At 50.1% G+C, this 13253-nt stretch overlaps 1 protein-coding gene across 1 annotated transcript in view; it reads left to right on the top strand.

Annotated features, from left to right (window-relative positions):
- Positions 1-11632: 11632 nt before the first annotated feature.
- Positions 11633-13253, top strand: part of PLEKHG4B (pleckstrin homology and RhoGEF domain containing G4B) — a 65537-nt gene continuing 63916 nt past the window's right edge. The window contains 1 exon segment of the mRNA XM_060007215.1: positions 11633-11706. Within this exon segment, the coding sequence (XP_059863198.1) occupies positions 11656-11706 (51 nt within the window). The 5' untranslated portion in view covers positions 11633-11655.

The raw sequence follows: 13253 nt of genomic DNA, 5'->3' as shown, positions 1-13253 counted from the left end.
CCCTCTTCGTAGCATAAAAGAAACTAACATCCAACTCTAGGCAAGACATTTCTTTAGGATGTCACTGTCTTCTCGGTCTGCTTGCCTTCCAAGTAAAGTCGCTGTTCTTTGTGCCAACACCTGTCTCTCGATTGGTTGGCCTGCCGTGTGGTGAGGTGAGCGGTACGAGCTTGGACTCGGAGGAACTGAGGGACACATGGATTTATAAGCCCAGTGCAGAAAAAAACACAAAATATCTCAGTAATTTCAACCCTGATCAGTAAGGAGTTATAGTACAATGTTTTCTCCATGTTGAGTTACACGAAAATATATTATTAAAATATATTTCATCTGTTTATGTTTACCTCTGTTTACCTTTTTATATGCAGCTAGCGGAAGCTTTCAGATGCCAGCCTGCTTCCTATTCCCTTTCTAGGCCCTCGCCCAGGGATGGGGGCCCGGCTCCCCTCGCAGGAGTTCAGCACAGTTGCCGGCTTGGAGCTGGGCTGGGATCTTGTGCACCAAAGGCAGTGTATGGACCAGTATCGATCATTCTGGTGGACAAGAGAAATGGTCTACGGGCACCGACCAGAAAGTGCTGGACGCAACAGGAGTGAGGCCCTAACAGCTTGCTTCCCATCACACCCCTGCAGTGAGGAAACCGGGGGGACGTAGGGCACCCCACCCCGTCCTGCAGTGAGGACACTGGGAGGACACAGGACACCCCCCAGCATCCTGTAGTGAGGACAGTCGCGGGGGTGCCTCTTGGGCTTCTCAGCCCCATGGGCCTAGAGTGTCTCTCTGGCAGCTTTTTCCATTCCCGTGGCCATGTTCCCGGAGCACCTGCTTTGCTTGATAAGGAACTCACAATACTATTTTCATACTAGAGGAATTGCACTGCGCCTTGTCCTAGGTTTAATGCCAGGTTCCCGTGGATTCCAGCATCAAGCTCGGGCCCCTCTGCAGCCCTGCAGGCAGAGTGCGCTGAGCGCGCCAATGGCAGGTCTTCTCCAGCGCGTTCCTGACGTCACTCTGCAGCCAGCCCTGCCTCTCGTCTGCACCGACTGCCCTTGCTCTAGTCCCTCACTCAGAAGACGGTGCCAGCTGGCTTCCCTGAGCTCAGCAGACTTACTGGAGGCGCTGCTTGAAGGCCCTCTTTCCACCGTACGTCCCTCCTCTGTAGGCTCTTGGGGTATGGGGACGGGGAGGGGGACAGGTGCTGCCCTGCCGGAGCAAAGCCCTAGTGGGGAAGGCGGACAACTGAGTTATAACATGCAAAGTTACACTGGGAACAGCAGCAGCTGCAGAGAGAGCCTTCCGGAGGGACCCAGCGATTCGCAAAAGGAGGCTGAAGCTGATACCTGCGGATGAGCAAGACTTGGGTGGGGCATGGTGGGGAGAGAGCCGTCCCGATGGTGGGAACAGCATGGGGAACAGCATGTGTGGAGTCCCTATGGGCACAGCTGGCCTGCCGGCCATTGCTGTCCTCATTGCAGGACGGGGTGGGGTGTCCTGCCGGCTCTGTGAGCCCCTCCCCCTCACTCTCCACCCAAGGCAGCTCAGACCGAGCTCCGTGGCAGTCAGCAAGCTTCTGTAGCAGGAAGAGGCAGGCTGCGACGCCTCCCGCAGCACCTCAGAGCCCTGCCATGTCCTTGAAGCCCAGAGCTGGTTGGCGCTCGGTGTCTGGGCCTGCAGCTTCTGAGCCCACGCCATGCTTTGCGCGCACGTGGGTCCTCCTGTCCTCTCGTGTGGCCCTGCTCTGAACAGACTCCCACTCCAGGGAGCGAGGAACATGTCCATTTGGCTCTGGTGCATCAGCGGGGCTGGTGTGAGCACACCGCTCCCTGAGTCTCCCACTGAGTGCCCTGGAGACGGGTGGCAGGTTTACAGCAGGTGGATTTCATACTGTTTGGTTTTGACTCTTTCTGAAATGAAAATAATTTTAATTTATATGCTCCAAGACGCACTGCTAGTGACCAAGGCGGGTAGCTACTGTTTTTTTCTTGGAAGAATCAGCAAATGAATGTGTTAGAAACTTTTAACATGTTAAAAATGCTTTATCTCAGTGGTCTTAGAATTCTAATCGTTATTGAAATTTCAAATGCCAATAGTTTGAGGAAAAAACATGTAAACACGGCAGCAAAACTTTTAAACAAATGCAGCTCTTTTCTTGTTGTACTTTAGTAAAACTTTCAGCTGCTTCACACAGGCACTTGTTGATCATCCTTGCTTTCCTACTTTGTCCACAGCAAGCAATTGTTTAAGTGTTTCTGGAAAAGAAGAATCAGGTACTCAGGACATGGGGATTTCCCCTCAGGGCTGTGTGGACAGGGCTGCCGGGGAGACAAACGCTCTCCCCTCACAGCCAGCGGCCAGCATGCTTGGTGACCCGTGAACAGGGTCGGCAGCTGGCCCCTTGTCGAGGGCACATGGGCTCAAAAGGAAAGTCCCGTGCTGGGTCCAAGAAGAGTCCATCTTTGTGCCGCTGTGTCCCTGAGTGGCCGTCACATCCGTTTGTCAGGGCTGCTCTGTGATGTTTGGTGACCGCGGACATATTTCCCGTTATCATATTCTTTGCTATAATCTATTGGAACAACAAGGGATTGAAACAAAACGAAATGAATTTTCCACTTTTTAAATGTAAGTGAGGTCTGTAAAACGAAAACTATGAAAAGTTTAAATGTTCTACAAACGAGCTATTGAAGAGTTCACAACAAATCTGGGTCACTGAACATGTTCAAAATGTCTATCTAAGACTTCTAAATGAACAAACAACAGAACCTAAAAGCTCAAACACTAAAAGCTAACGGCAGCTGTGGCCACAGCCTGCCAGGGCTGGAGCCCTGTCACCCATCCCACACCCGGACACTTCCTATTTCCTGCTGTGGACAGCCAGCAGATAGCCACGGGCCTCCCCCCAGGGCCGCCCAAGGCCACACTGGCCGGGTCCCCAGCCCCTCCCCGACTCTCTTCTGGGTCACACTGGCTCTTGGCAGGCTCGGAACGCACTGCGCTCATCCTGCCTCGGGGACCCCCTGCCGGCTGCTCTTTCTGCGAGGTGGGCCTGGCCTCTGACCTCTGGGCGGTGAGCCGCTCTCTCCCTTCAGCCTGACATGGACCCCAGCCCCACTCCCTCCTGTCTCCTCCTGGCGCTCTCACAACTTGTTTAGTCCTTTCTTTGGTTGGGGCCTCTCTCCCACTGGGACTGGAGGCCTCTGAGGGCAGGGCTTGCATCTGCCTGTGACCAACTCAGAACCCAAAGAAGAGCAGGTGCACAGGAGAGGCGACTGGGCCCACAAGCGCCTCCCTCGTCTCCTTGCTGCTTCCCTGGAAGGCAGACCTCATGGCCCCCACACCCACTCCCCAAGTACACTTCCCCTCTGTCTACCACTCTCTGCATTTCCTTTACCTTGGGAAATAAGGGGTGAAAAATTCACAGCACAGATGGGGCGAGCCGCCCGACGCAGAGGAGCCCTGGGGCCAGGAAGGAAGGGAGGCTGGGAAGAAGCCAGGTGGGTGTGACGGAGCCTGCAGGGGGCGGGAGGTCCATGTGGGAAGGCACAAAAAACTGAACCGGGATGGCGCTGGCATCACCACGGTTTGCTGAGGTCTGCGTTGCCCTTGGTCAGTGCACACAGCTGCTCCAAGGAGTGCACCCAAGCTGGCCGCACAGGGTTTCCTCTGGCCTGAGGGTGGAGCTGTCATTGCAGGGAACTTCCACCACACCCCATACGTGTGCAGCCTCCCTCAAGGGGCTCCCTGGGCAGGAGCCCCGCACCGATGAGGGTGGCACGGGCTGCTCCTTTATGGAAGTCTCGTTTGATACACTCCCCACCCATCCCCTGCCTTCCCAAGACACACACCTGTTTCACATAAAATTGGTGTCTGTGGCCAGTATATTTCCCAAGATAATTTCTGATTACAGCTTAAAATGAAAGCCATAGCAAATGCAGACTAGAATAGAATTTTAAAGTTGAAAAGCAATTTGATCCGTAGCCCAGCCCTCGGCAGCTCCCATAGCAGAAACCCCAGACAGTGCAGCTCTCAATGAGCCTGGGGGTTCCTCATGCAACATCCCACACAGAGAAAAAGCAGATCTGGGCAGACGCTAGCACTGGGTGCTCCTGGAATAAAACCTTGTGTGTCACTCCACGCACAATTTTATGCTTTTAACCGCATGGGCGTGTGTTGGTAGCAGTCCCAGAGCATTGCGGGTATTTCTAGGGTTACCTAAATGACACCATACCGTTCTGATCCTTTTGTAATTTGGTGTCTGTTTTACTCAACATTGCTTTTGAGGCTTCTCTGTGTTCATTCACTGTATGCGCTGTATTCCGCTGCACACAGGTCACAATTCGCTTTTCCATTCTCACGTTGATGCACTTAGGATGCCTCTGACCCTGAGCCCTTGTGGTGCTGGGTGAGGACTTGTGACTCCACTGCCCTCGCAGGCGTGAGCCTTGAGGCGATCTGCTGACGTGAATTCACTGCCACATCCGCCAACATTGAGCAAACAAAACACCTGGGGTTTTTAAATCTCAGTATTAAAAAATATGAAATATTTTAGCTTTATATTACATTTTAGAAAAAATATTTTAACTTTAAATATTTTTAGGCCTTCAGTATTTTGCCAAATGACAGGTATGAAATGAAAGCTTGTTTACACTTGCATTTTCCTAATTACTAGAAAGAGTGAACATTTTTTGTTTCTTGAGCATTAGGGTTTAATGCCAACTTCAAGACTGACATTTTGAAATGCCAATTCATAATTTGCCGATTTTCCCATTATAAGTTTTCAGGAGCCCCTTATGTATTCTGGACTCTGACCACTAGTTGGCTACGACAGTTTCAAACACCTCCCATTGTATGGCTCACCTTTTAAATTTATCACCCAGCAGTATGAAATTTTAACGTAGTCAAATACATCAATCATTTTATTCATTGTCTGAGCTTGGTGCCTCATCATTTATTAAATACTTCCCTATCCCAACTTTATAATGTTCTTCTTTTCTTTTTTAAGCTTTTGCTTCTCATATTTAGTTCTTCAATTTATTTGCAATTTATTTGTACTGAGGTAAAATGCACACAACATAACATTCACCATTTTAACCATTTTAAAGTGTACAATTCAGTGACATTTAGTACATTCAGAATGCCGCACGACCATCACCACTCTCTAGCTCCAGAACATTTTCATCTCCCGAAAAGGAAACCTCGTACCCATTTAGCAATCGCTCCCCATCAGGCCCTCTCACCAGCCCCTGGCAAACAATCAGTTGCTTTGGATTTATCCGCTCTGCATGTTTCACATAAACAGAATCATACAATGTATGGCTTTTGTGCCTGCTTCTTTGAGTTAGCAAAATGTTTTTAAGGCTCATCCACGTTGTAGGGTGCATTCGAACTTCGTTCCCTTCTACGGCTGAATAATCGTCCATTGTATGAATGGACCACATTTTGTTCACCATTCATCTATGAACGGACTTTGGATTTTTTCCACCTTCTGGCTATTGTGAACAGGGCTGCTATGAACATTTGTGTACAAATTTTTGCGTGACCTTATATTTCCATTTCTCTTGGGCATATACTTAGGAATGGAATTGCCGTGTTACATAGTGACTCTGTGTTTAACTTTTTGAGGAAATACCAGACTGTTTTCCATGCAGGCTGAACCACTTCACATTTCAAGGGCCGTGTACACTGATTCGAATTTCTCCACATCCTCAGCTACACTTATTATTCCCCCCTTTTTTATAGTCACCCCAGTGGGTGTGAAGTGGTATCTCATTATGGTTTTGATCTACATTTCCCTGATGACTGATGAGGCTGAACACCTTACCATGTACTTGTTGACCATCTGTATATCTTCTTTGGAGAAATGTCTATTTAAGTCCTTTGCACATTGTAAATGGGTCATTTGTCCCTGTTGTTTTTAGGAGCTCCTTATATATTCTGGATATTAATAATTTATAGAATACATAATTCACAAATATTTTCTCCCATTCTGTGAGTTGTCTTTTCACTTTCTTGACAATGTCCTTTGATGGACAAAAGTTCTTAATTTTGATGAAGTCCAATTTATATATTTTTTTCTTCTGTTGCTTGTGCTTTTGGTGTCAGTTTAAGAAACCACCACCAAATCCAAGGCCATTCAGATTTATCCCTGTTTTTTTCTAAGAATTATACATGTATAACTGATTCACTTTGTTATAAAGCAGAAACTAACACACCATTGTAAAGCAATTATACTCCAATAAAGATGTAAAAAAAAAAAGAATTTTATACCTTTAGTTCTTACATTTAGGTTTTTTGACCCATTTTTTTTCTTTCTTTCTTTTTTTTTTTTTTTTGGCCTCTTGGCTTATAGGATCTTAGTTCCCCAATCAGGGGTCGAATCCGGGCCCCGGCAGTAAATGTGCCAACTCCTAACCACTGGACCGCCAGGGGATTCCCCCTTGACCCATTTTTTAGTTAATTTTTGTATATGGTACGAGATAAGGGCCCAAATTTATTATTTGGCATGTGTATATCCAATCTTCCCAGCATCACTTGTTGAAAAGACTGTCCTTACCACACTTAATGTTCTTGGCACACTTGTTGAAAATTATTAGACCATATATGTAAGAGTTTATTTCTAGGCTCTCTGTTCTGTTCCATTGGTCTATATGTCTGTCCTTATGCCAGACATAGTAGTAAGTTTCAATAGTAAGTTTGTAGTAAGTTTCAAATTCAGGTTCTGTGAGTCTTCCAACTTTTTCTGTTTTTCAAGATTGTTTTTGCTATTAGTAGCCACTTGCATTTCCATGTGGATTTGAGGATCAGAGTTTCCATTTCTGTGAAAAAGCCTGCTGGAATTTTGATAGGAATTGTCTTGAATCTGTAGATCATTTTTGGGTAGTATTGACGTCCTGATGATGTTAACTCTTCCTATCCACGAACAACTGATGTCTTTCCATTTATTTAGGTCATCGTTAATTTCTTTCAGCAATGTTTTGTAGTTTTCAGCATACAAGTCTTTCATCTCCTCGATTAGATATATTCCTAAGTATTTAATTCTTTTAGATGCTATATTAGTGGAATTAGTTTTTAAATTTCTCTTTTGGATTTTTCATTGATGGTGTACAGAAACACAACTGATTCGTGTGTGTTGATTTTGTACCCTGCAACTTCGCTGAATTGTCTATTAGTTGTGGATTCTTTAGCCTTTTCTATATATATAGGATCATGTCACTGTGAATACAGACAATTTACCTCTTCCTTTCCAGTCTGAATGCCTTTTATTTCTTTTTGCTATCTGTAACAGCTCTTTCTGTTCTCTGTACTGGCTGGAAGTTCCAGTACAATGTTGAATAGAAGTACCAAAAGCATGCATCCTTGTCTGAGTCCTGATCTTATTAAGGAGAGACTTTTCAGCCTTTCACCATTGTGTGTGGTGTTAACTGTGGGTTTTCCGTAAATACTGCTTAATCTGTTGAAGAATTTTCTCTCTAATCCTAGTTTTCTGAGAGCTTTTATCGTGAAAAGATGTTGGAATTTTTAAAATGCCTTTTCTGCATCAATCGAAATGATCATTTTTTTCCCTTTGTTCTGTGAATGTGATGTGTTTCATTGATTGATTTTCTTATGTTGAACCACCCTTGTATTCCTGGGATAAATTTCATTTGTTCATGGTGAATAATCTTTCTAATATACTATTGGATTCTATTTGCTACAATTTTATTGATCTTTTTGCATTTTTATTCATCAGAGATATTGGCCTGCAGGTTTCTTTTCTTGTTATGCTTTGGCTGCAGAGAATGAGCTGGGAAATATCCCCTCCTCTTCGGTTTTTTGGAAGAGTTTCAGAAGGAGGACCATCTGCTCTTGTGGCGTCATGTTGCTCAGCTCAGCCCTGGTCCCTCTGCCCTTCTGTCTGCACATTTAGTTCCCTGATCTCTAAACATGCCTATGTGTGGATACTTCCAGATCTGATTTCCAACCTGACCTCCCCTCTCGGTGCCAAACTCACACAGCAAACCGTCCACTCAACACGTCTAACAGCATCTCAGTGTTAATGTGTCTTCTCCTCCCAAATCTGCTTCTCCCCCAGTCTCTCCCATCTCAGGAAATGGTTTCACCTTCCACCTGCTGATCAGGCCCCAAATCCCTGAGTTGCTGTCTTGGTGCTGATTCTTAACTGCAGACAGCAGAATCCACTGTAGCTAATTTAAGCAGTACGGAAGATATCAGGTGGGATAAACAAGGTCCTACTGTACAGCACAGGGAACGTTCAATATCCTCAGATAGACCATCATGGAAAAGCATATGAAAAAGAATCACTTTGCTGTACAGCAGAAATTAACACAACATTGTAAATTAACGATACTTCCATTAAAAAAAAGAACATATCAGGTGGACTATACCATCTCTGAGAGGGTCAGGGAACCAGGAATAGCCAGAAACGTCAGCAACCTGGAGGAACTACGGATAATGCTATAGGATTGTGTTAGGAAAATCCCCACTGCCCTGTTCCCTTCTGCTCGACAACAGTGCTGCCAGGGACAAGACGTGAACTGCCCCAGAGGAACCAATCACCTCCACTGCCAATCTGCTGAGACAGCCACTACTCCCGTGGCTCCTCTCACGTCTTATGTGGTGCACGGAAAAGCAAGAACAGGCACATCTGTAATGTCTGGGGCATGTAGTTTGGCGGTCTCCAGGGGAGCATGTGAAGCGTTTCGCAGAGGCCACGATCGGCTAATTCTCTGCCTGCCACCTTCCTCCTCAGCTTCTTTCTCCCTCACTCCCCAGAGCCAGAGATGGGTCACTCCTCTCAGCTCTCTCTGCCTTTACATAGATCCTGCTTTGACCATTTTTCACAACCTCTGGCATTCCTACCTTAAGCCCGCTCCCATCGCGCTCACCAGGATCCTGGCAGTGGCTTCCTGACCGTTCTTCCTGCCTCAGGCAGCTGTGGTGTCCACACTGCAGCCAGGTGAGATGTTTGGAATGTATCCGATAATGTTGCTTCCTCTCCAAACTCTCTCCACGGTGGCTTCCCACAACACTCAGAATAAAACAAAACTCATCACTAGGACTTACTTATCCCTTCAGCCTTTCCAGCCTTGTCTCCTCCGCATATGCGTGCCCTCATTCACCGTGCTCCTGGGTACACCAGCTTTCCTGCTGTCCCTCAAGCACACCAGATCTATTCCGGCCTCAGGGCCTTTACACAGGTGGCTCCTTCTGCCTGGAAATCACAAGCAGCTCCCTCCCTCCCTTTCTTCGGGTCCCTGAACAGTCTTCTCTGGCTTGACCATCTGCCTTATTCAGAGGTATTTCTCTGTTCATTGGTTTATTGTCTCTCTCCATTGGAATGTCAGATCCCCAAGGGGCCTGACAGGTGCCATGCAGTGACTGGCCAGAAGTAGGTGACCAATAAATACCTTCTGAATAAACTGAGCCATTTCAATAGTCCACGTTTTGGGGAAAACTTCTTAGAAGACATCCCTGGCTCTATGGATACACAGCAAAGAATCAGATCCTTAGAAATTGCGGCTGGAGACGGCGCATGAGGACTCCTGGGCTTTCCCAGTGCAGGCCCAGCTTTGCCTAGATGCAACAGAGGCACAACCCCTATGGGCCCCAAAATCTCCGGTAAGAGTGAGATTCCAGAGCTGCACCCTAACCAGGCATCCAGGCCACTGCCGTCCTCCCCTGACGTCAGCTCCCGGATCCTGGAGGCGCTGAACAGGGACAATGTCCCCTGTTCTGGAAGCATGCCAACATAGCCCAGGTCTGGCCTGGCAGGTGCTTTGGGACCACAGAGATTTATGCAGCGCCTGTTTATGTCGAGGTGTATGTGGCTCCTGTTTCTGGAGTGTCATGGGCAGGTAAGTGGTGAGAAGAGGATGGGGCAGGGGGCCTCAGGGAGGGGCAGACAATGAGTAACACCCCAGCACTGAGACGGGGCTGAGTCTGCTTGGGCCCAGTGGGAAGGGCTGGAGGTTCCAGGAAGCAGAACGGAGGAGCCACAGAGGAATTCAAAGAACCGGTACTGGGTGAGGGGGCAGAACTCATCCCGCCGCCCTCAGCTTCTTTCACTCTGTACCTGAAGCCATGCAGCTCCAGCACAACTGAACTTTATCTCTAAATGAGGGCGTTTGTCCGCAGTGGGGGGACTGAGTCAGTGTCCCTGTTTCTAGTTGGGACACAGTACAGGACAAGGGTGGGGAGACACGCCCCCCCGCCGAGGGGACGGGTTCCTCTGAGAACCCGGCTGCATCCCCAGCACACAGCAAGTGCGCCTCAAGCCAGAGCCCTACAGTCGCCTAGCTACAGGGAAGGCGTCTGTCTCCCCGGGCTGGGGCTGGAGGTGGGGGTACTTTGTTTCTGTAGGTTCTCCAGAAACCCAGGCATTCCAGTTGCAAAGCCAGTGAGAGCCTGTTCAACTGTCCGCGCGCCCGACTCCCCAAGGAGGGGGACGAGGCCTCTCGCTGAGGCCCAGAGGCTCACGAGTTCTGTTTACCCGGCAGAGAGCGTCCCATAAGCCAGGGAGCTCGCTTGGCGGGAAGAGAAGGCCGGTCCTTCCACACCGGCGGAAATCGGTCCGCTCCACCTACACCAGTGGAAATCAGGGTCCAGTTATCTTCACTAGTCTGTCTACACCGTTGCATGTCAGGTGTGAATCTATCTACACTGGGGGAAATCAAAATCCGATAGCGTTCACCAGCAGAAATCAGAGTCCAGTCTGTCTACACCCACGGAAACCGGGTGCAGCGCCACTGCCACTGGTCTGCGAACAAAATGGTAGGTCCCCAGGCTCTGCGAGAATAAAAGTCACAAAGAATTCCGCCCCCGCCCCTGCTCGGGGAGGGAGGAGCTCGCCCCCAGCCTTCTGCCCCTGCGGGGTCTTCTCCCAGGTGAGGGTGCGGCCCGAGGCACCTACAAGGCCGCCCACACCCCCGGGCTGAGACGCCCCCAACCTGCCTCGCCCAGCAGCCTCCGGGGATGAGACCCCCTCCAACACCCAGTCCCGGAGCCCCCGGGAGTGAGACCCCCCTCCAACCTTCTCCCCGGAGCCCCCAGGGGAGAGACGACCCCTCCTACCTCGGAGTCCCCGGGGATGAAACCCGCCCCAGCCTTCGCCCCGGAGCCCCTGGGGGTGAAAGGCCCCTTCCCCCCGCCCCTGCCGCGGTCCCTGGCCCCGCCCCTCCGCCCCACCTGTGGGGCGGGCTGGGGGCGCGACCCGGGAGGGTCCGCCTGTTCCCGCCCCGGAGCCCCCGGCGTGAGACCCCCTCCAACCTTTGCCCCGGAAGTCCCAGTGGTGGGACCCCCTCCCACTTTCGCCCCGGAGCCCCCGGGGGAGAGGCGGCCCTCCCCGTCCCCACGCGGTCCCGGGCCCCGCCCCTCCGCCCCACGGGTGAGGCGGGCAGGGGGCGCGGCCGGGAGGGTCCGCCTCTTCCCGCCCCGTAGCCCCCGGGGTGGGACCCCCTCCCACTCTCGCGCCGGAGCCCCTAGGGGAGAGGCGCCCCTCCCCGTCCCCCGAGGCCCTAGGCCCCGCCCCCGCCCCACCTGTGAGGCGGGCAGGGGGCGCGGCCGGGAGGGTCCGCCCCTAGCCCGCCGCCCTTCCCACGCCCCGCGGGCGGGCCTTCCGAGCGCTGTCCTCCCCGCGGACTGGACAAAGGCGGCGCCACCATGGCCCTCAGCGCGGCGCTCGGCCGGGGCGACCGGGGCTCGGGCAACAAGGTAGGGGACGGCCGGCGGCTGTGGGGAGGGTCCTGAGGCCGCGGCTGCGGCGGCGGGAGGGAGCTTTCACTTCTTCCGGTCACTTAAACGAAGGGTTAGCAAACTTTTCCCTTAACCTCATGAATATTTATGAGAGAAGTATGCTTTTCAAGACAGATTTGCATTCCTGGGGTGTGAAGGAAGTGCAGGGGAGGGGGCTAGGACAAAAAGACGCTTGTGAAGTTGTCGCCAACAATGAGAATGTTCCTGAGTTATTCATTACCTCAAAACTGGTGGGACAAACCAATGAACTTTGTGCACGAAGACAAAGAACTTTTACTTAAAAAATCCAGGATAGACTTATATTGGAAAGGCAGTCGATTTAAATAATGAACATTGCCCAGTAAAGAAGACAGTGATTTCAGGTCTAGAATAGTGTGGTGGAAGCTGTCTTGTATTTCTTCCTGTGAACTGCAGAAAGTGCGTCGGGTCTGTCTTTCCCTTTTTCCTGTGAACTAGATTACAGAGTGTTTTGGTACAGTAATTACACTCTACTCCTGTTACCCAACAGCATTTTCACTTTAAAAGTTTAGCTGGTACTTTCAGGTGTCTAATTAAGACTTAAAACACATAATTTAAAAAATAAGTTGAAGGTAGCTGAAACTGCATAATTAACAACTGAGCATCAAGTCGGCTTCAGCGTCCTGAAAAGAGATTTCAAAGTGGACAGAAGGGAGGTTTGGCTTCCTGACCCTAACCCTCCAGCTCCCCGGCTCTCTGCATCAGGGGGAACTTCGGAGGCCACCGTTTGCTCTCAGTGGACACCTTCAAACTCGAAGATGTTTGCATTCCTCGTGGGGCCACATCCCTGCACTGGAGGGCTGGGCATCCCCGCGGAGATAATGCACCACTTCTGCTTCTGAGGAGATGCCCCGTTTTGATCTCATAGTTCGGCATCCAGTCTGCAAACAGGAGCAGTGGTCTGGGTTGGGATCACAAGTGGACTTGCCCAGGTGGGCCACAGAGAACAGAGCCCTGACCTTTCCAGGGGACTGGGGGCTTGGGTGCAGGTGACCTGTGGTTTTATCCCGTTAGAGGGGCCCCGTGTAGGTCTAGTCTGAAATCGCCTTTGTGAAATGTGGACCTTTGTGTCTGTAGTTCATGAGCTTGGTGGTGGTCTCACCTGAATACTTTATTACTTGTAAAGCATCCCAAAAATGCTGGTCTAAGGAAAGAAAGTCGGCCTGAATTTGCCCCGAGACTCTGAGATGTGTGTTCACAGGTTGTATCATCCAGGCAAACACAGGAGACCCCAGACTCCCAGATCAAGGCATTCTTTTAATGAGAATCATTCAAGCCCAGTTCCCATGCCTCCCTCCTTCCAAACAGAACTAATGTGTCCTCTCTTTGTGCTTGAACAAAAATCAAGTCACTTAGAGCCATCCAGCCCTAACAGCCGTCCTCCAGGACAGGGTACCCATTCTACAAATGGTGGAAAGCCAGGCTTCCGCACTTGACCTGTGGCTCCCAGCCAGGAAGCAGCCTGGAAGCGGTGGCTTTCCTCTCCA

This window comes from Delphinus delphis, chromosome 3, assembly GCF_949987515.2.
Source record: "Delphinus delphis chromosome 3, mDelDel1.2, whole genome shotgun sequence".
NCBI lineage: Eukaryota > Metazoa > Chordata > Mammalia > Artiodactyla > Delphinidae > Delphinus > Delphinus delphis.
Note: the sequence above shows the minus strand (reverse complement) of the source record. Positions and strands in the feature narration are given on the sequence as shown.